The sequence below is a fragment of the Nuphar pumila genome, chromosome 16 (genome assembly GCF_984573655.1).
Source record: "Nuphar pumila chromosome 16, dmNupPumi1.hap1.1, whole genome shotgun sequence".
Classification (NCBI taxonomy): domain Eukaryota; kingdom Viridiplantae; phylum Streptophyta; class Magnoliopsida; order Nymphaeales; family Nymphaeaceae; genus Nuphar; species Nuphar pumila.
Genome location: NC_143264.1, coordinates 84,233,108 through 84,256,048, shown reverse-complemented (window position 1 = coordinate 84,256,048; position 22,941 = coordinate 84,233,108). Strand labels below are relative to the sequence as shown.

The window sequence follows — 22,941 nt, the reverse complement described above, 5'->3', positions numbered from 1 at the left end:
TGTGAAAGAAGAATCCATGGATCCCCATCCATGTATTCTAGAGTGAACATATAGATTCACCCTTTGACCATGGATTTACACCAAATATTGCATGGAAATCAAATTGGCATTTGATTCCTCACTTAATCCAAAAGAGGAGACCCGTACCTTTGCAAAAATTGAAAGAACAATGAGAAACAATGGTGGAAAAGACCGGATGGGCTGGAAAAGAAAGCCTTCCTTCTTCTTCTTCGTCCTTCCTCTCCCTCTCTTTCCCTCTTTATCTTTTCCTTTCTTTCATTTTCTTTGTTTCTTCCTTTCTTTTTCTCTTTCCTTTTTTTTTTTTTAGGCTATTTATAAAAAAGTTGAGGGTTATGCCCTCCCCCTTCTCCAGTCCTCTCTAAATGGGCTGGAGATGAAGAGTTTCCTCCTTAGGACTCTCTCCCAATCTTTCTAAAAAAATTCCAACTCTCTTGTTTTAACTTTTTTTCTTCAAAGTTTCTTAATTTTTCAAAACTCCCTTCTTAAAACTTTTCAAGCCATTTTAGGCATGAGTAAGGACTCTATTAAGAAGTCTCAATCAACCATAAAAATAAAATTTGAAATTAATATAATTTAATTAATTAATTAAAATTTATCTAAAAACTTCCAAAAATAGCCAAATTAACCCAGAAGGCTTCTTAACCTTATTAAGCTGCAAATTAGAGCTTTTTATTGAATTTAAAGCTAGAAAAATGTTAGGCTTGGATTTGGATCTAGATCCGAATGTAAGATCCAAATCCATCTCCAGAAATCCAAATAGATTTTGGACTGGACCAAATATAGATTAATATGGGTCATAGATAGAGTCTAAATCCATATTAATTTGGATCAAAACCATTGGATCCTGTCCGATCCAAATTCAGATATAAACCGACAAACTGCCCTTTTTTTTTTAAAAAACTGCGATTTCTGGGCCAACCGCAACTCGAATTCTAAAAAGTAATATATCGTTGTGCTCGGCGCTCCGAGACGCATCCAACGATATATAACGTGAATATCAAATTTCACCTGAAAATATCTTGAATTTAGCTCGAATTTTGCTTGAATATAAAGGTCAAAAATAAAACTTTTTTCTCACATTTCAATTGGCTTATCTCGACTTTGTCGATGAGACCTAGGCCAAGCCCAGGCTCAAAAACATCGGTCTAATATCGAGGTTAAAAAGTTTTTTTTTCTATACTTAGCTAAATTTTTGAAAAGTCTCAAAATGACTAAGTGTAAAAATATGTGATATTACATTCCTACCCCTTTAAAAGAATTTTGTCCAAAAAACTAGAACGTACCGAATAAGTGTGGGTATAAATATAAAACAAGAAAAAATTTACAAAGTTATGTTCTGATCGATCCTACCCCCTTAGGATTGATCCCGAACAATTTCTTTCATACATTCACATCAAAGATCATTAATTCACACCAACAAAGAATTAAACTATGAATGCAATCAAGCATAAGAAATTTAATACTTAAATAAAAGTATCCAATAGCCTTACCAGTGAAGGTGACTGCTCTAAAACATGAGGCACGACTTCCTGACACTTCAGAACATGGCTCAAATACCGAAATTAAAAAGTTAGATGCTAAGATGGTAAAAAAAATGTAAGATTTTATGGTGGCTCTGATACCAAACATGTAACGACCCAAACTCATACCTCTCAAAAATGCAGTTTTTTTTTTTAAATCATTGCGAAAATATTTCCAGAGACCTGGGGCCTTTACAGTTCCACTCACAATTGGATAACTCAACTAACCACAAGGGATCTTACACTTATCATCCAAACCATAGCAACCCAACTTTTATTAATTAAGAAATAATAGTCATGAGACAATTGCATAAGAAATTAGAGTGCATAGACAATTAAACGTAAGGAAAAAGTAAAGAAAAGCAGAGCCACACTGTCCATCTGTGAAGCTGTCTAACAAACGTGTAGCACTCGTAGCTCTCTCAGAAGCGAGTCACTTCACTGGCCCCTTGCGGCTGTGAAAACTACAAATGTAGGGGTGTCAAAAATCTGAAGAATTCTGTATATAAATCACTCTAATGAAATAAATGAGCATAAAGAATACAGATAAAAATTTATGCAATAATTTAGAGAAAATACATTTATGATAGATTCATAATTTGGGCAAGCATGTAATAAATAAGGAACAAATGCTAAACAAGAGGAAACATCTTATATCAACAGAGAACATTAATCAAGCATTAAAGACATGCTATTATGCGAAAGAAAACACATATCAAGCATTCATCCATATATCATATGTAAATATGCATGATCTAGTGCATAACATAAATATGCATGACTTCAGTGCAATGCATGAGTAAATTATTATCTTTTATTAGAGTTTTCTTTTTTAGCAAAGAAGAAAGCTAAAATGGTAGTTCGAAACGCGAGGGATAAGGTATTTAAGGAGATTTATGACAAGTTGGATACCAAAGAAAGCGAGAAGGATATTTATAGGCTTGCAAAGATGAGAGATAGGAAATCGAGGGATCTGGGTATGGTTAGATGTATCAAAGATGAAATGCAAAGGGTTTTAGTCAAAGATGAGGAGATTAAGGAGAGATGAAAAAATTATTTTGATAAGCTATTTAATGGAAGTCATGCTCAGGATCTTGGAGACTTCTCCATTCCTTTTCATGAGATGAATCGTGACTTCATGCGCAAGATTCAAAAAAAAGAAATTACAGAGGCTTTGAAGAAAATGAAATCAATAAGGGCAGTTGGCCCAGATGGTATACCTATCGAGGCTTGCAAATGCATGGGTGAGAAAGGTTTAGAATGGTTGTCAAATCTTTTTAACAAGATTTGGCAGACAAATAAGTTGCCTAATGAGTGGAGGAAGAGTACTTTGGTGCCTCTATATAAGAATAAGGGTGATATACAAGATTGCACAAACTATCATGATATAAAACTCATGAGTCATACTATGAAACTTTGGGAGAGGGTGACTGAGTATAGGTTGAGGAAGGTTGTCATGATATCGGAGAATCAATTTGGTTTTATGCCTGGAAGATCAACTATGGAAGCTATACATCTTCTTAGACAACTTATTGAGATATATAGAGAGAGGAGCAAAGATTTGCATATGGTTTTTATTGATTTGGAGAAGCCATACAATAAAGTACCTATGGATGTTCTCTGGTGGACAATGATGAAGAAAGGTGTTTCTCTCAAGTACATTAGTATAATTAAAGATATGTACAAAGAAGTAGTAACCAATGTCCGCACTTGTGGAGGGGTGACAACCAATTTTCCTATAACGGTTGGGTTATATCAAGGATCTACATTAAGCCCTTTCCAATTTGCTATAGTGACAGATGAGCTTACGAGATCAATTCAAGAAAATGTGTCGTGGTGTATGTTGTTTGCTGATGATATTGTTTTGATTGATGAGTCTAGAGCTGGGGTTAATGCTAAGTTAGAATTATGGAGACAGACATTGGAAGCAAGAGGTTTTAAGTTGAGTAAGAGTAAGACAAAATATATGGAATGTCGGTTTAGTAAGCAACGAAGTAGTGATGGGAGTGTAATGAAGCTTGGTGAGCAAGAAATACCGGTGGATGACTGTTTCAAATATTTGGGATCTATCATTCAAAAGTACGGAGAAATTGATGGAGATGTAAATCATAGGATAAAGGTTAGGTGTATGAAATGGAAAAGTGCAACTGGAGTGTTGTGCGATCGTAAAATGCCATTGCGGTTGAAGGGAAAGTTTTATAGGACGACAATTAGGCCCGCTTTACTATATGGTACGGAATGTTGGGCTGCCAAGAGACATCATATTCAAAAAATGAGTGTAGCTGAGATGCGTATGCTCAGATGGATGTGTGGAAATACAATAAAAGATAAGATTTGAAACGAGGAGATACGTAAGAAGGTAGGCGTTGCATCCATTAAAAATAAGATGAGAGAGAATCGTTTACGGTGGTTTGGACATATTCGGCGAAGGCCTAATGATGCTTCAGTTAGAAAGATGGAGAAATGGGAAAATATATTAGTTAAAAGAGGTCGTGGTAGGCCTAAGAAGACTTGGATGGAGATGATAGGGAAGGATATGAATGCTTTGAACCTCACCGAGGACATGACATTGGATAGAAATGATTGGAGGAGAAGGATTCATGTGGAAGACCCAGAATGATTTTCTTTTTTGGTTCATATCGCCGACCCCAATTGTTTTGGGATGAAGGCGTAGTTGTTGTTGTTGTTGTATTAGAGTTTTCTTTTTATATGCATGTCCCTATTAAATGCACACCATTAAGTTCTTTTTTTTAATTATTGTTGACTGCAGATATACCAAATAGGTAAAATTCTTGAGGTCAAGTAGGGTTCACAGGGTAACTTATCACACAAGTTGTATTTTATTACTCGATTCTAAACTTACCCCTCGATCGAATCATTTTCGAAATATTAGACCCCTACATCTAATATCAGGACGCTAAGGACCTCCACATCTAATAGTGTCACTTTCTTGGTATTCCAAAATAATAATTGTGTCTACACACCATCCCTAAGTAAAGTAGCGAACTCTCTATAAAACTGTGGTTAGGAGAAAGAACCTCAATATTGGGTTCAAGGGTAATCAATAATGCACATAGAGTTTTTGTATCTTCGTGATCCCCCAAAACCGAAACTCTAAGATTATCATTCTAACGACAGGAGATCCCAGAACGTATATTACACGGTTCTTTTATCTTTATCTTGTTATTAAAGGCCAGTTATTTAATTTGCAAATCAGCATGCAAAAGCATAGGCACAAGCTCGCATATTCTCCTGCGAGAACCATCACGAAACCACCACCCACGGAAAAACATAGAACAATGCAATAATATTAATGTGATTTTTGTGATGCATGCAAAATAAATAAAGGAGTGAACCAAAACTCGAGGCCCACTAGACCCATGATGATTCATTTCGATCATCAATGCACCATATGCAAAAATCATAACAATATGCAATATATACAATGATGTTAACATGTTTCCAAATGCACAATTATATATATCAATTTGATAATGTGCATGAGCCACCATAATCACATGCATGTGTTCACCATCCATGTTCAAGTGTTTAAGTGCAGTCATTTTTGCATATGCTTTTACGCAATTCATATATTTATAACAAGTGCACGCATTCACTTAATGCACATATTCATGTCAATGCATTCTTCTACCTGTGAACATTCATGCAACTATATACATGTAAACCCACATAAATTTCATGTATACTCAAACATTGAAAACCAACTTCATATTAACATTATACTTATGTCATATCCCATCAAGACAATTGAAAAATCACATTCACAATATAAATGAGATTCAAAGTGCATATTTACAACATAAGTTGAAAGTCTTATGACGAAGCCAAACCCATTCACTCTAGGGTTGCACATGGATTGATAACAACCTGGAAGTGACATAATACTAAACCATGTCATGTCAAACCAGAACATGTGAATAAGGCATTCCCATTTTCGGCATGTGCTCAACTCAAAATGCACACACTCAGTTAAATCTGAAAAATTTTAGATACATCACAAGGCATATATATATACTCTTTCTCTTTTTTTTTTTTTAATAACACCCACTTACCCAGTTGAGTCCACTCGGCTGGGCCTTTAGGGCCTGACAGGCCTGGTAATTGGGCATGTCAGCCCGACATGGAGACTAACCAGGTCTGGCCAAGTCTGGCTAGACCACAGGGAGGTATAGTTTTTTTTTTTTTTGTAACACACCCAGGCCAACACCCAGTCGGTTGGGCCTGACAGGGTACTGCAAGACCCAGGTTGGGCCTATGCACCCCATTTATTCATCAGGATGAGATCAATATAAAGGTACAAATGACAAAGGATATAAAAATAGCCAAGAAATATAATAGATTGTAATACATGTTTTAAAAGCAAGTCCAACAAGGGGAATTTTCTACAGAGATCATCACCTTGAAAAAAACATTTGTTCTTAATAAAATAAAATCCTTTTTTTTCCTAGATAAAGTCCATTGCAAAAGCAAAAATGCTTTCATGTTAACAACTATGCCAACATCTCATAATTGGAGTCCAGATGAATGAGACCAATGATCCAAATTTGTTTGGTAATTCTATTCCCTCGAGCTTGCCCAGGATGAGGGCATAAGCAGTCACTAACAAAATAATATGCAAAGAAACAATCATGTAAGGTTTTGACACATACTTGGTGTATCTCTACTACTGGAACAACCACCATGAAATTATGTACGTTCTTCCATATCAACAATAAAAACAAGAATTTGTTCAATAATTAAGATGTTCCACCATCATACTATAAGGTGATGAAAAGTATCATATGTCCACCTAACATAGCAACTTTATTATGAGATGAACAACCATAAAATGTCATATACCAAAATTAGCCAAGTCATTGTTTATAATAAATTTTATTTTTTTGGATAATCCAAAGGAAATCCCCTTTTTTTTTTTCGAAACACCCAGCCCAATCAACCGAGCTGACTGGGCAGATTGCCCAACCAACAGTAGGGGGCTGGGTTTTTAGAAAATTAGATTTTTAGAAAACCCTGTTCACTTACAAATATAGATTCAAATAAGGCATTAATATGCACGCAAGCAGGACTGTATTATACATGTAATAGACAGATTTTTTTTTTTAGAGACTGCTGCCTAGCCGAGTACCACTCGACTGGGCCCTGTGGGCCATGTCAGACCTGTTAAAACTAGGCCTGACGTGCCTTAGGCAAGCCAAGCCAGGTCTGGCCGGACAAGTCATGCTTGGCTGGACAATAAGGGCATAAGTAACAGGGTCCTATACAAGAAAAACAAACATAAATACACATGTAGGGTGTACTTATTGGCACATGAAGCGTCATACTAGTATGCATGTTTGTACATATATGCACTTACAAGCTTCATGGCTCAAGTATGCTAACTTATCCATAACTACATGCAAGTATGCTCACAAGGAAAACACATCAAGTGCTCATAGTTATGACGCCTTTCATGAAACATTAACTCACCATGAAATATGTATTTGTATCATGGTCACAAATCAATTATGCATTGTTTCATGACATATCTATACATATTTTTTTCTCACATGCCTACATGCGTCGTAACATCCATACTTTATGCTATTCATGGAAGTCAGTTTTTTCTTTTTACCATGGAACAAGCACTCATAAATCTACTATTATCATGAATAAAATTCTGTTTTCCCACAAAAAAATACATATACAAAAATTTATTTTTTTGCAAGTGTGAAAAGAATCAAAGAAAACACATGTGAAAGAAGAATCCATGGATCCCCATCCATGTATTCTAGAGAGAACATATAGATTCACCCTTTGACCATGGATTTACACCAAATATTGCATGAAAATCGAATTGGCATTTGATTTCTCACTTAATCCAAAAGAGGAGACCCGTACCTTTGCAAAAATTGAAAGAACAATGAGAAACAATGGTGGAAAAGACCGGATGGGCTGGAGAAGAAAGCCTTCGTTCTTCTTCTTCGTCCTTCCTCTCCCTCTTTCTCTTTTCCTTTCTTTTATTTTCTCTGTTCCTTCCATTCTCTTTCCTTTTTTTTTTAGGCTATTTATAAAAAAAATGAGGGTTATGCCCTCCCCCTTCTCCAAGAGTTTCCTCCTTAGGACTCTCTCCCAATCTTTCTAAAAAATTTCTAACTGTCTTGTTTTGTCTTTTTTTTTTCAAAATTTCTTAATTTTTCAAAAGTCCCTTCTTAAAACTTTTCAAGCCTTTTTAGGCATGAGTGAAGACTCTATTAAGAAGTCCCAATCAGCCATAAAAATAAAATTCAAAATTAATATAATATAATACAATTAATTATTAATTAAAAAAAATTATCTAAAAGCTTCAAAAAATATTCAAATTAACCCAGAAGGCTTCTTAACCTTATTAAACCCCAAATTAATGTTTTTTGTTGAATTTAAAGCTAGAAAAATGTTGAGCTTGGATTTGGATCCAGATCTAAATCCATCTTCAAAAATCCAAATGAATTTTAGACTGGACCAAATCCAGATTAATATGGGTCATGGATAGAGTCTAGATGCATGTTAATTTGGATCAAAACTATTGGATCCTGTCCGATCTAAATTAGGATTCAAATTGATAAACTAGTCTTTTTTAAAAAAGTACAATTTTCGGACCAACCTGAAGTCGAATTCTGAAAAGTAACATATCGTTGTGCTTGGCGCTCCGAGACGCATCTAACAATATATAACATGAATATCAAATTTTGAATTTCGCCTAAAAATATCCTGAATTTAACTCAAAATTTGCTTAAATTTGAGGGTAAAAAATGAAACTTTTTCTTACATTTCAATTGACTCATCTCGACCTTGTCGATGAGACCTGGGCCAAACCCAGACTCAAAAACATCAGTATAATATCAAGGTTCAAAAGATTTTTCTTCTATAATTAGCTAAAATTTTGAAAAGTCTCAAAATGACTAAGTGTAAAAATACGCAATATTACACATGAGATATTGGCTGTCGTTTTCTAGCCATTTAAAACTTTTCTCACTATGGCTAGTTACACTAGTTAATTACAAATATCACCAAGATTTTGAAAATCTTGTTATGTTTATAAAATGTGAAAATTTTGATGATATAATGAGACTATCAAAATCTTGCCTATATTTAATATGTTGTGAATATGAAGCAAGTTTTCCAGGAAGTGTCAAAAAAATCTAGAATTAATATATCATTCAAAAATATAAGAAAATTAAAATGAGTATATAAAAATACATATCCAACCCAATGGACCGATTGAGTTGATTGTGAAGGAAAAGTCTTGGACCTGTACCAATGGGGCTCAACGTGGTAGGTAGGAGCTGTCGGTGCACGAGTTCTTGTGGTGGGATTAGGGGTGTCAACCGGTCGGGTTTACCCGGTTGGGTCAGGGTAGGGTGATAAATAATAAGACCTGGTCCAGACTCGAACGTGCGATTAATACATGGACCCGGGTATAGTTTATGAAATTTTATACCAGACCCAGACCTGGCCCGAGTTTAGACCTATAAATTTTCAATGTAAAAATGATAAAATAAAATGTTGCCAAGCAAGGAAGGAGGGTAATAATATGTTGTCCTTCCACTGTGGAAGAGCAGGAGGTGGTTACTGCTCCATGAAGCCAGCCTCATGTTGTCCCCTCCTCTCTAAGGTGGGGCCCACCCCGCCATTCGCACTTGGTATTGGCCAGACCTTAAGGTGCTACCACAACCTCACCAAACCGGACCAACATGTGGTCCCATCATCTCATGTGCCTCCGCTTGTAGTTATGCAAATGAGTAGGATCCAAAATGAAGGTTTTGCAATTTTTGGCTGTTTTGGATCTGATATTTGATCTGAGATCTTAAAGTATTTAGCTGTTTTGGGCCTGAACCGTTTGCATTCTGACCCGATTGGATTGAAAGCCCGTGTTTTTGAGATTGGCCGTTTTGGGGCGTATCCATCTGACATAGAAAACAATCCACATTCTTTCTTTCAACAATCTCAAAGTGGTTGGAACGAGCTCATTTTAAAATGAAGAAAAAATAAGGCCATTTTCGGCCATATCTCGTTATTCTAAAAGCATATACAGATGGAAAGAAATGTGAAAAAAAGAAGAGCCCAAAGGAATAATGCCATTGACAAAAAAATCTTTGCTTTTCACTCTCTTTAACGCGCACTATGGACCCTTCTTTTTGTCATTGTTTTTATTTTATTTTAATTTTTAATAATGGAGAGAAATCATTGCTTTAGTTTGGACATCTGGAGGTAGGATGGCAGTGGACTGGAGGGAAACGGGCCCCGCCTCCTCTAGGCTAGGACTGGGCTTTTAATTTTTTTTTTTAACTGTTTCGGGAGGCAGGACTGGGCCTCTGGACAGGGGATGGAGGATATGAAACTGGGATGAAGTTTTAAATCAAAACCCGTCCAGGGATGAAAGTGGGGATGGACTTACGCTTTTCCCCGCCCCGCCCCGATCTTTGCCCTGCCTCGTCCTCAATCCTTCTTTAGGGATGAAAATGAACCGAGGGGAAACGGGGTCCCACCCGGCCTCGTTCCGTTTGGACCGAGAATGGAGGACATGAAACAAGGATGGAGACGAGGATGAAGGTTAAAATCCAAACCCGTGCAGGGATGGAGGGTAGGATTTTGAGACGAGGAGAGAGTGGAGACCTTGTGAATTGGGGGTAACCCACTGACTCTGACTCATTCTGGCCTGAACCCTCCCTCTCCTCTCCTCCCCAAGGCGATATCTCGGGCGAAGATCATCCCCGGCAGTACCACCTCTCTGCCTCCCGACTATATAACTGGACAAATGTAACATGAGAAAGAATGTACAAGATACATAAAAATATAAAGGCAAATTATGAAAATCTAAAAATTTAAGATGTGAAAATTTATCTCCTTAATACCCATGTTTATATTGAAAAAAATAATGGTCATTGAAAACATCACATTGAGTTTTAGATATTTTACAAAAAAACAGTAATGAATCAGATTTTATTTGATATCCGTCCCAATTGGATTCCATTTAGTTGCATGTGGTAAGCCAAAACCATAACTGACTATAATCGGCTGCAAATATGATTTTGACTTTTTGCTATTGAATTCAACAAATATCCAATGTTGATGGATATCTGAATCCGTTTTACATGAAAAAGCGGACCTGGTATGAGCTTTTCACCATTAGAATCCGAATCTGAATCTGTTCAGCCAACATCCGTATTTGTCTAATATGGTATTGGCCACATCTGATCCAAATGCGAACCATTCACATCCATGGTGATATTGGTGATTATTCTCGCTTACATAGGAGGAGGTCATGGTTTGAGAGGATAACAAGAACCGGATCCAGTAAAGTACCTGTGGTTTTAAAATGTTCACATGTATTATGGATTTTCATCGAACATTTTGACAGACCCGGTCGGTGTATATAAATTTCCAAGCCGAACCTGAGCCAATTTATTGTTCACATTTTGCTGTTCCGATGCGATCAGCCAATAATAGGGCTGCCAACGGGTGAGGTTTGTACCGGGTACCTGACCCGAATTCTCAGGTGTGGGCATAAAAAGTGTGGATCCGAATAATATTTGGGCTGACCCAAACCTAACCCGAGCAATATGCGATTCAGTTGGGCTATGATTTTTGCCAGGTATGCGATCCGACCCAGTTTTTTTGTCGGTTACCCGACCCCACCTGAGCATTTTATATGTATTTTAAATAAAAGTAATCCTATGAAATTACACGGATCTGGGTTTGAGATTTCATTTTCATGACCCGGAAAACCCCTCCGACACTTTTTAATTGGGCGGGTTCGGGTACCTGACCCGTTGACAGCCCTAGCTATTAGCAATAGGCCTGCTTTACTAGGTCCAATCTCCAATCCCCAATCTCCAATCTCCAAGCTCCAAGCTCCAAACCCTGACACCGTGATATCGGGTCGAGTCTTCTGGGGTAAGACCCGATCTGTAGCAAACAGACTTGTATATGACAAAAGGCTTTCCTCTCTCCTTTAGCTTTTTCCACATTACGGTTTCTAATCTTGATATTTTGCGTTGCTAATTCCCTCGCCGAAGAGAGAGGCGATTCTGGTGGTGCAGATCGGCAGCCGATCGTTCTCTCTTAGGGTTTTAGGCGTCCGGCGATCGGCCGATTGTGAGGTTCCTTCCAAAACCCCTCAAAAACCTCTTCGAGTCCGCGACGATGGACATCGAAGAGAAGCAGGCCGAGTTGATCGATCACTTCGTGAAACAAGCGCAGAGCCTCACCGGCGGACCGCTGGCTAGCGTCGTCGTCGAGGCCACCTCCCACCCTTCCCTATTCGCCTTCTCCGAGATCCTCTCCGTCCCCAACATCGCCGAGGTACGCATCGTTTTCTCCCTTGCCATCTATGGACGGTCTCATCGTTCTTGGGATATTTGTAATGTTCGTTGTTGCGAAAAAAATCGACGAAACGGCAAGTGCGCGTCTTGTTCATTGCATTTGCTTGTCTGATTATTGGTGTTCTACTCGTCGGATTTGTTTCGGTTTTGTGCCTTGTCGTTTGATGGAAGAGAAAGAGGTTAACGGAGTGTTGAGAGCGAATAATACGCGGAACATGTTAGTGTTTTCAGTTTGGAACTGCGGAGAGTTAGGCATAGTTATTTGATTGTTTATGATTATCTGTTTACCAATTTATTCATCAGACATTTGCGTCCTGTTTATTGGAAAACAAAGAGTCTGCCCTCTCGAGCAACGAGTAGAGCGTTCGGATGTGTTATCGGGCTTGTTGTTGGTTTATTTCGTATGTTTTTTTTGCTCTCAATGGTTGGAACTTCGAAGAACTGGCTATTAACAATTATGTATATCATCCTTGTACTTTTTTTGTTCTTTTTTTGAATAATAGAAGAAGGATCAAGTGTTAAGAGAGAGGAATAAGCAGACCAGACATTAGTCTTTTAGTGTGAAAATATGTAGTTGGACCATCACACACGGTTCTTGTTGATTATCATCATAACCATCATCATTAAGCCTTATACTAAGTACATTGGATGGGCTTTATGGCCCTTGCTTAAGCAGTCCTTCATATCTAGTGGTAAAACCTGGGTCATCTTAAAGTCCTTCACATGCCTTCTTGAAATCTCGTTCAAGTTTTCAGTGGTCTTATTCTTTTCTCAATTGTGTGTACATGTATCCTGTCATCCTTGGGTATTATTGTTGCTTTGATGTTTTTCCCCCTTTTTGGTTATATTAATGCAAGTCCTAGATCTGAATAAGGGATGAGGGTTGTTGTTTGTGTGGCAACCCGCTGCAAAATCTTTACTAAATCCTATTTAGCAGGCATTATGAGACATAAACAAATACTTTTGGATGATGCACGTGGTTTTGTAACCTGGTTTTCTGAAACCCTGAAAAGCTGGTTTTAATATTTGAATGACAGTGCATTAACCTGATTAACCTATAGGTAAGCAGGTTGTCTGAAAATTGTTGTTTGGATGACAGTTAACCTGGTTTTTTGATTTTTTCACCAAACTAGCCTACAACATTTACTTTTGGAATGGTTTTGTGATTCTTTGCGATTTTTTCACCCAAAGATGCTATGAATACTTGTCTTTAAAGATCATAGGGTTGTTTGAGAGCTCAAAATTGATTCTTAAGTCGATCCATGTCATATTGAAAATTGGTCTATTGAACTCCATTTTTATTTTGTCCCATCCCATAGAATCAAAACCACCACCAGACTTCTTTCCATGTGCCATGGGGTCTAATATGATATCAACTAGGATCTTGTCTGTCTCAAGTTTCCATTGGGCCCTACTCTTCTTTCCATGTGCTATGTGGTCTAATATGATATCAACTAGGATATTGTCTGTCTCATCTGACTCTCAAGTTTCCATTGGGCCCTACTCTCATCCACAGGATACACCATGCATTATCAATCACATAGAATATATATATATATATATATATATATATATATATATATATATATATATATATATATATATAAACTCATCTAACAAATTAAAGATACGTAGAAATAACAATCGTAAATGGCAATCTGAGCCCAAGAAAAATACTAATTGCTGAAGGATATATGTCAATCAAAATCATAAGAAATGGATGGTTTTGCAAGTGCAATGAAATAGTGCGAACAAAAGTTCCTAGTTTCATGTTGATACATGACAACATATATTATTCTTAGATATCCATCATTCGAGTCTTCAAATATGTTTCATTACAACAAGAAGCTAAGGATCAATTGGTAGGTTCAGCTCTTTATAACCACTTGACATGTCAATCCTAAGCACCTTTAATACCCTGTCCATTTTAGGTTTGACACAAGTAGAAATATGTGAATAATATACTCAGATATGCAAATCCCAAACATGCACTAAAGTGGTTCTTACTGATGACGTGAAGTTAGGCAAACAGGAGAGTGTGATTTCATTGCTCTATAGAGAAAACAACAGCATAATTCCCTAACACGGACATTCTTCAAAAATTTTCATGGATACAGCCATACAAATATGCAGTTGTGAGTGTGCAAATGTGTATGTGCACATAGAAGGATCAAATAAGTGAGAAGGGAGTGTGGTAATTTTTTGTTGAGTTGGGTCCATTAAGTACGGTATATATGAGTGTTACAATCATGTCATTGTTCTTTCAACATTCTGCATATATATAACTGTATAATTTTTCAGGTTTCTCTGTGTGCATGTGTGAATGCATTTTTTATAATCATAGTCAAAAACTATATATGAGGATGTGATGCACAAGTGGAAATGGAGCATCTCTGGAGAGATATTTCCAGCAATCATCTTTAGACCAATGATGAATAGACATGATCAAAACTGAACCTAGTAGAATAGCAACATGGTTTTAGCTCGCTTAATTTCTTGGGGAAACCAATTTGCTTCAGTAGCTTCTATATAACAAATACTAATAAGCACTAACATCTTCAAAACTAATCTCAGGCTTTGCATCAAAAGACATACTTTTGCGCCTTTAATAAGCTATAAATGAATAGGACATCAAGCAAAAGATGGAAAATCCTCCTTATCAGAGGATACTGAATATGAATTCTATGCCTCAAGAAGGAAAAAGATTTCATAGAACTCCAAGTAGCAAAAGGAGGGAATCAACATTCAAAAAATGTGGCAAACATGACAAAATTTGATGGAAATATAGATTGACTGGGAAGGTTCCAACTAGAAGAGGATGAGACAAAGTCAGGTTAGAAAAGGACCCACCTGGCTCTTTTTCGGCCAGAGATAGGATGAGAGTGAGCCTGGCCAGAAAAGGACCAAGCTGGCCCTTTCATTGCCAAAGAAGGGATAGAGACATACTAGTTGACTATGTTACATGGGTACGACTACGAATATGGGGATATGATTATTTTTATGAGGCCAGACTGACCTTTTTTTTGGCCAGAGAGAGGATTTGAGAGATACTGGCCAGCTATGTCACATGGATATAGCTGCGGATACGGGGATACAACCATTCTTCTGAAATTTTCAATATGACTAGCATATAAGGGGGCATGGTATGGGGCCCAAAATGGAGTATCCTTGTGAATAGCTGGCCAAAAAAGTGTGGAGAGAGAGAGAGAGAGTTGTTGGAAAAGGGCCCTTGGCAATCCTTTTTGGCCAGAAAGAGAGGGAAAGAAATCACACATGGTCACTGGAAGAGGGTGCCCATGTTAGAAAATGTCGCTGATGGAGTCACATTAGAGGAAATACCTGGTTGTCAAAGGTGCTAAGTTGCCAGCGAATCAGGGTTGAGAGCAGCGACGAGGCAGGGTTATGGTGCATAAAGAGAGGGAAATGGGGCCACAATAAGTGTGGGTGGGTGGGTGGGGGGGGGGGTGTGTGCACTGCTGCCCTTCACCGAGGCTTTAGTTTTGCTTTTGAAGTCAAAACCCTGTTTAGAAAAAAAAATGGTTTACGTTGGAACTTGGTTTGGTGTTGTCCAAATTGATGACCAAACCCAACTACACATCCTAAACTCCATTTTATCATTAAACCAGGTTTCTAACCTGGTTTAGTGCATCATCCTACGTGCCCTAAATGGTTGCATATGTAGAAATAATATTTGATACTATTGTTAGCATATAATATCTAGTAAGTTCTACCACATACTATCAATCTAGAATGTCTCATTGGTTGGACCATGTATGAAAACACAATTGTCTATTTAGTACTTACAGCTTCAAACTAGCCAACTTCGATATTTAAATAGTTTTTCAAGAATGTCAAAAAACAATGTTTTATATTCTGCTGATAATGATTCAAGATAGGTTTACATTGAAATACTTGTTGTTTTAAACTAACGATGCTAAACATTTATTTTAGGTCCATTTACTTCATAACATATGTAGCTTTAACTTTTTACTGGATAATAACTACTAGAGTACCCACAGCCAAGGTTGTAAAAAGTGTATCGTAACCCGTATCGGGAGTGCCCAAGATAAGATACGTAAAAAATTGTATGTTTTAAATAAAAAATAAAAAATCCAAAAAAAGGAAAAATCTAAAACTGATTCATAACCCAAGAAACAATGATCAATAGCATAAGATAAAATTACAATATGACATATCAAAACAATTATGTGCAATGAATGGCAAGCATAAGACATCGAAGATTCAATAATCAAAATAATATGCTATAGATGGCATGCACATCTAACAAGAAAAATGCAAACTATGAAATAATATGCATATTAAATAACGAATCTAAGCTAATAAGTCACAAGATTCACAATAATGTGTGTTACGCTATAAATGCAATTTAAGTGCACTCATTTAAAAAAAAAATTTGAAAACATATAAGGTTCTTTGGGGCTAGTTCATATTCATCCCTAAAGAGCTTAAGAGTGATTTAGGGAGTTTTTTTGCAAAAAAAGGAAGAGAATGATGATGATGATGATACTCATGATTGACGTTATCTAATTCATTTTTGTTTGAATTTTGAATAAATTTGGTTATGAAAATTTTTTAAGTATTGAAAAACACTTTATGATATTTTTACGCCCCGTATCGGAGTGTATTGTGAGATACATAGGCGTATTGTAAGATACGGAGGTGTATTGTAAGATGCACACCCGTATCGACATACAATTGTGTATTGTATTGGAGAACCCCATAGATACGATACAATACGATACTTACAACACCGGCCGCAACAAATCACTGTTGGTACAAGCAGGGTAAAATTTTTGGTCCCTACACATGCATGTACGCATCCATATCAATGTTCTGTTTAATAGGTTTGGGAGTTTTAGTGTTCATTTATCATCCTTTTACATTCTTATTTTTGGAAATACGGATGGTTAAAGTCGCAACCGTAAAAGTTCCAAGCTAGAGTGTTTTTCCTTTTTATATATTTGTAGTCTTTTTGTGTTTTCCCTTGTATGTACATTTCGAGTCTTATCATCTCTCTCTCTCTCTCTCTCTCGCGCGCGCGCGCCACAAAAAGCTAGAAATGTCTACATTTTCATGATTCTTTCTATGCAGATCACACTGGTTTATTGCCTTTTTGTTAACTTCTATATGTTTTAGTGCACATGAATTCTGATGATTTTGTTAGTACTTATTGTTGCCGATGTCTATGCCTGGGAAACGAGATAAACCACTTGTGTCTTGGCTCATGTTCAGCTCGTAAAGAACTCGTTCAAACTCGTAAAATAGGCTCGGCAAGCTCGATCATGAACAATCAATTTCAGCTTGTATAAACTTGTTAATTAATAATAAATATATTTTATATCATAGAGTGAAGATGGTTGAAGTGTTTGGCTTGCAAGCGATAAGTTTAGAATTCAAAACCTATTGCTTACAAGTTTGAAACAATTATTTATTTTGTAAATGAGCCCAGTTTGAGCTTGGCTTAGTAGGTTTAAGGTCCAAATTCTATTATTTTCAACTCTGAAAAAATATATACTTTTGTAAATGAGCTAGCTCATGCTTTTCATGAGCTCAAGCTTGACTTGGCTCAACACAAGAAACAAGCCAAACTTGAACAGCCTTTGTACGGTTCGTTTACCAGCCCTATAGATGTCATAGTTTGAATCATCAATCTGTTTGATATTATTTTTATTAAATTATCTGAAAATAGAGAACTTCCAAATACTGTATACGTAACTGAGATACTGATCAGGTATTTATTGTACTTATTTTTCATGTTTGTATATTGTAGCATGGTTATTTGTTTCTTTTTTTCCCCTCACCTCCTTATTGCTGATTGTACTTGTAAAATTGTTTATGCATCTTGCCTTTCTTCTTTTTCTTTGTATTTATTTTGATGCATTTTACCTTTTTTCTTTTTACCCTTGACAATGGCAGCTTCAAGGAACTGAACATTCAAAATACTTAGACCTGCTTCAGTTGTTTGCTCATGGTACATGGAATGACTACAAGAGTAAGTGTTGAAGCATTGCATATTAGGTTAAATACTCACCACTGATTGTAGGTCTCACAGTTTCTTCTGAATGGATTGTTTATGCATTTGCATTTTCCTTTAAATAGTGCGCCAAAATTCATTTTGCTGTTTCTTTGTTGTTGATTCAGTTTTCTTGGAACATTGGTAACTCTTCTACATATAACAAATTTGTTAAATTTGCTTCCCTACCTGGGAAGCTTAGTTGAGATAAAAAGAGGCTCATTTCCATTAAAATCTATTGATGGATGGTAGAGCAGCGTTTATCAAGTTGGATTTCACCAGCATTTCTATCTATAACATGCCCCTTCCCTTTGTGTCTAAGGTGGTATCCTACCTTTGGAAGAAACACTGTCACCCTTATGGAGACGTGCTATAGGCAGTAATGCAACTTTCAAATTAGGAGTTTGGGAACTTCTGCTGCAAAGGCTCTGGGAATTAGAGTAACCACACTTGTAAGCCAATCTTTTATCAGCAAATGTTTGTGAAACAAATCAAAAGACCAATGATGCATTAGACTAATTAAGACTAGGAGTGATACCATGGCCTCCTTTGAAGACAAAAAATAGGTCACATTTAGTTGAGCGGGTGATAATTTTATAAATTAAGATCGACAGTCCACAAATTTTTGTTTGATTTGGCTCAAAAACAAAATCAGGTTAAATATTTTTCATAAAATCTATGTCACAGGGACTCGGCCAACTGGGACCCACATCGACGCGACGTGGGTGCGGCACCCGGTGCGGTCAACCTGACCCTGGGTGCAGTCAACACATCCAGGGTCATTTATGTCAAACTTTTGGACTATATATATATATTTGCCGCACCCCCGCACCCAAGTTTTTTGAAAGTGCCGCACTTGCACTTGCACTTGCACTTGCACTTGCACTTGCACTTGCACTCGCACTCACACTCGCACTCACACTCGCACCCATGTGACATAGCATAACATTGATGACCTTTTGAAATCTTTTATCTCAATTGTTTGAAATGGAATAAATCTAAAAATATTGATTATTTATTTGCTAATCTTTATTATTAATTGATTTGATCATCCAGAAATCATGAAAAATGATTATTTGTTTTGAAAGAGATCCAAAGGCACTCCAAGTTAACTACTATATTGGATTTTGGGTTCATTTGAAGCAAGGGCACTTTTGACAATTTTAAAATGTTAGAAAAGTCGTTTTAAAATTGTTAAAGGTGTACTTGTAAAGGAAAAAAGATATCGACTGAATAGAAGGGTTTGTTTCTGAAAATCTCTATAAAAAATGATTTTGTGTATAAACACAATGCTAGAAACACGAAGTGTGCACAAAGGCACAAGGGAGAACTCTCACAAGTGCACAAAGGCATGGATACAAATGCACAAGAGCATAGAAAAATATCAACTTCAATATATTGGGTTCCAAAAGGGGCTTTACAAAAGTATGAAAGAATTCAAGGGGGAACACCCCTATTTATACAAAATGGGAGACCATGGAGGGGCTCCCAATATGATCGTTGGGACCCCTCCAACGGTCATAATTAGGACCGTTGGAGGGCCCAACGATCATATTGGGTGAGCCCCTCCATGTGCTAAAAAGCAAAAATAAAAAAAAGAAGAAAAATAAAAATTACATACATATTCTTATAAAAAAGAATGTGTAAAATGAGGTAAAATGATGAATATACCCTTATGGGTACGAATATATATAATTAGATAGATACATATACATATATATATATATATATATATATATATATATATGAGATATATATGCATATGTATCTCTCTATATATATACAAATATATATAAATGATACGATACAATTTAACACCCCTCCTCAAACTTAGGGTGACATAACCGAAAGTTTGTCAAGAAGGAAGTTGAATCTTGGAGAGCACAACGCTTTGGTGAAGAAGTCTGTTAGTTGGTATTCTGATGTAACATATGGAAGGTCTATGATTCTTCTTAAGTATTCTTCACGAACATAGTGACAGTCCATCTCAATATGCTTCGTGCGCTCATGAAATGTGTGATTTTTGGCAATGTAAATTACACTTTTATTATCACAACATAGTTTTGTGGGACCTTGAACTTGAATATTCATATCTTTCCAGCAAGTTGCGAATCCAAACAATCTCCATGGTAGTAGATGCCATGGCTCTATATTCGGCTTCTGTGGATGATAGTGAGACCTTCTGTTGTTTCTTGCATCTCCAAGAAATTAAAGATTCTCCTAAAAAAATGCAAAAACCAGTTGTAGAGTGACGGTTATTCGGGTCACCTCTCCAATCAGAGTCAGTATAGGCAATTAAATTCAATTCATAAGAAGAAGATAGAAATACCCTCTTGTTTACTGTACCCTTTATGTATCTGATGATGCGAAGAATGACACTCATATGAACTGTAGTAGGTGCATGTTGAAATTGACTAACAACATGTACTGTATGAGAAATATCAGGCCTCGTAATGCTGAGATACGTTAAAGATCCAACCAGTTGTCGGTAAGGTGTGTGATCTTTTAGGAGAATCCCATCATCAATCTTCATCTTCGAACCTACTATTTCAGGAGTTTCACAGACCTTGTCATCTGTGATTCCTGATCTGTCAAGAATCTCAGAAACAAGTTTAGTTTGAGACAAAAAATAGCCTTTGTGAGAATAGGCAACCACAATTCCCAAAAAATATGTCAGAAATCCTAAGTCTTACATTTCAAATTTTGAAGTCAAGATAGATTTAATGCTCTTGATTCCTTTGGTATCATCACCTGTTATTAACATATCATCAACATATAACAGTAATATAACAATCCCTCCATCAGATTTCTTAACAAACAATGCAATGTCAGTATAGCATGAAGAGAAACCATTTTCAGTCATTATATTGTTAAACCTATCGTGCTAAGCTTTGGGAGCTTGTTTCAAGCCATAAAGAGCTTTACGAAGATGAAGAACTTTATTTTTAGGAATTTCCATACCAGGTGGAGCGTCCATGTAGACTTCTTCATTAAGATCACCATTTAAAAATGCATTTTTGACATCCATTTGGTAAATATTTCATTTTCTAATGGAAGCAATGGTGATAACACATCTGACAGTAACCATACGAGCTACTGGAGCAAATGTCTCTTCATAGTCAATCCCGTATTCTTGACTATACCCTTTAGCTACAAGATGAGCTTTCTACCTCTCAAGAGATCCATCACTCTTGGTTTTGACTTTGAACACCCATCGACATCCTATAGTTTTCTTTCCATTGGGAAGCGTTTGAAATTCCCAAGTGTTGGCTTTCCTAAGCGGTTTGAGTTCACTCTCCATGGCTTCTCTCCATTCAATGCATCGTTTGACATTTTAAAAAATTTTCTGTTCAAAATATGAGTGAATGACACTTAAGCAAACTTGATATTTAAGAGAGAAAGAATCAAAGGATACGAATCTAGAGGGAGTTCTTCTAGTTCTTTTGGTTCTTCTAAGGTTTGAATCATGTGTGGAGATAGATTCGCTGGGTTCACTATATTGCTCAATAGCACTTCTAAAGGTGCGTCTATCTCTATGAGTATAGGTGATAGGGTCTCTAGTTATATTTTCTTCTTAAGAGATAGTAGGGTTAGAATTATTGTTGATTTCAACCACTTCATTGTCATTGTTATATGTTGATTCATCATCACTAGAGATAGCATTATCTTTAGATAATAGATCAAAAAGAAAGGAATAGTCAACATTTTCTAAATGAGATTCATTCTTTTCAAAACCACTATCATTTTCCAAAAATGTTACATTCATTGAGACATATAACTTATCATTCTTAGTATCATAACATCGAAACCCTTTTTGGGTTTCGGAATAGCCAAGAAAAGCACAAGGAATGACTTTTGATGAGAGTTTATTATTTTTATCTGTAAGGACAAAGCACTTACAACAAAAAACTCTCAATCTATTATAATCGGGTTCTTTTTCATATAGAGCCTCAAAAGGAGAGATTTTATCTAAATTTTTGGATGAAAGACGATTGATAAGATAAACGAAAGCAAGAGCCGCATTGGTCCATTTTTTTTTTGGAATACTTTGAGAAATAAGAAGGGTTCTAGTGGTTTTAATGATATGCCTATGCTTCCTTTCGGCCAAACTATTTTGTTGTGGAGTCTTAGGACACGATTTTTGATGGACAATACCATAGTCTTCAAGATATTTTTTAAATTTATTAGAGAGATATTCACCTCCAGAATCGGTCATAAATATCTTTAAATTACTATTAGATTGATTTTTTATCATCATATGATATGATTTAAAACATGAAAAGACTTCATGCTTATGTTTAAGAAAATATATCCAACAATACCATGAAAAATCATCCACACAAATCATATAATAGGCAAAACCTCCTTTGGATATGACAGGTGCCGGTCCCCAAACATCCGAATGAATAATTTCAAAAGGTTTAATAGTAAACATAGATCCTTGTTCAAAAGGCATACTTCTCATTTTTCCAAGAATGCAATCATTACAAGAGAAAGTACTTTTACAAAGATTTTTAACAAAGTCCAAATAGGACAACTTGGTGATGTTAGGATGACCAAGTCTTTTGTGCCAAACATTTATGTTTTTATGTTGGGCCACATTATAAAATGGGGTTTTAGGATTTTGAAGAGAGTTCACATAGTATAAGTCTCCCTTCCTAGAGCCTTCCCTAATCAACCTCTCGGACCGATGATCCTGTATTAAACATTTATTAGATGAGAATTGAATGTCACACCCAAGGTCCGAGAGTTGAGAGACGAAAAGTAAGTTTAAATTCAATTTTGGTCTAAATCTAATTTTAAGAATAAAGAAGTTTTGGGTTTTAAAAATTTCAATTCCTTTAATTTCAAGAGAAGTGCCATCCGCGGTTGAAACAAAAGATGGTGACGAACTTTCAAAATATTCGAAAAGAGAGGAAATGTTTGGAGACATATGAAATGAAGCACCCAAATCTAAAAACCAAGAAGTTTTACCTGGAGGAGAAGTAAACACGGCGGCACCGAA

General features: G+C 36.4%; 1 protein-coding gene across 3 annotated transcripts in view; it reads left to right on the top strand.

Moving 5' to 3' along the window:
* The first annotated feature begins 11,540 nt into the window (after positions 1–11,540).
* LOC149813920 (COP9 signalosome complex subunit 7-like) overlaps positions 11,541–22,941 on the top strand; it is a 41,367-nt gene continuing 29,966 nt past the window's right edge. For all 3 annotated transcript variants that reach the window (XR_016428233.1, XM_089991340.1, XM_089991341.1), the window contains exons 1-2: positions 11,541–11,882; positions 17,840–17,915. Coding sequence is in view for 2 of the 3 variants with exons in the window: in XM_089991340.1 (XP_089847466.1) it covers positions 11,724–11,882; positions 17,840–17,915 (235 nt within the window). In the remaining variant the exon portion in view is untranslated. The remainder of the gene's footprint in view (positions 11,883–17,839; positions 17,916–22,941) is intronic.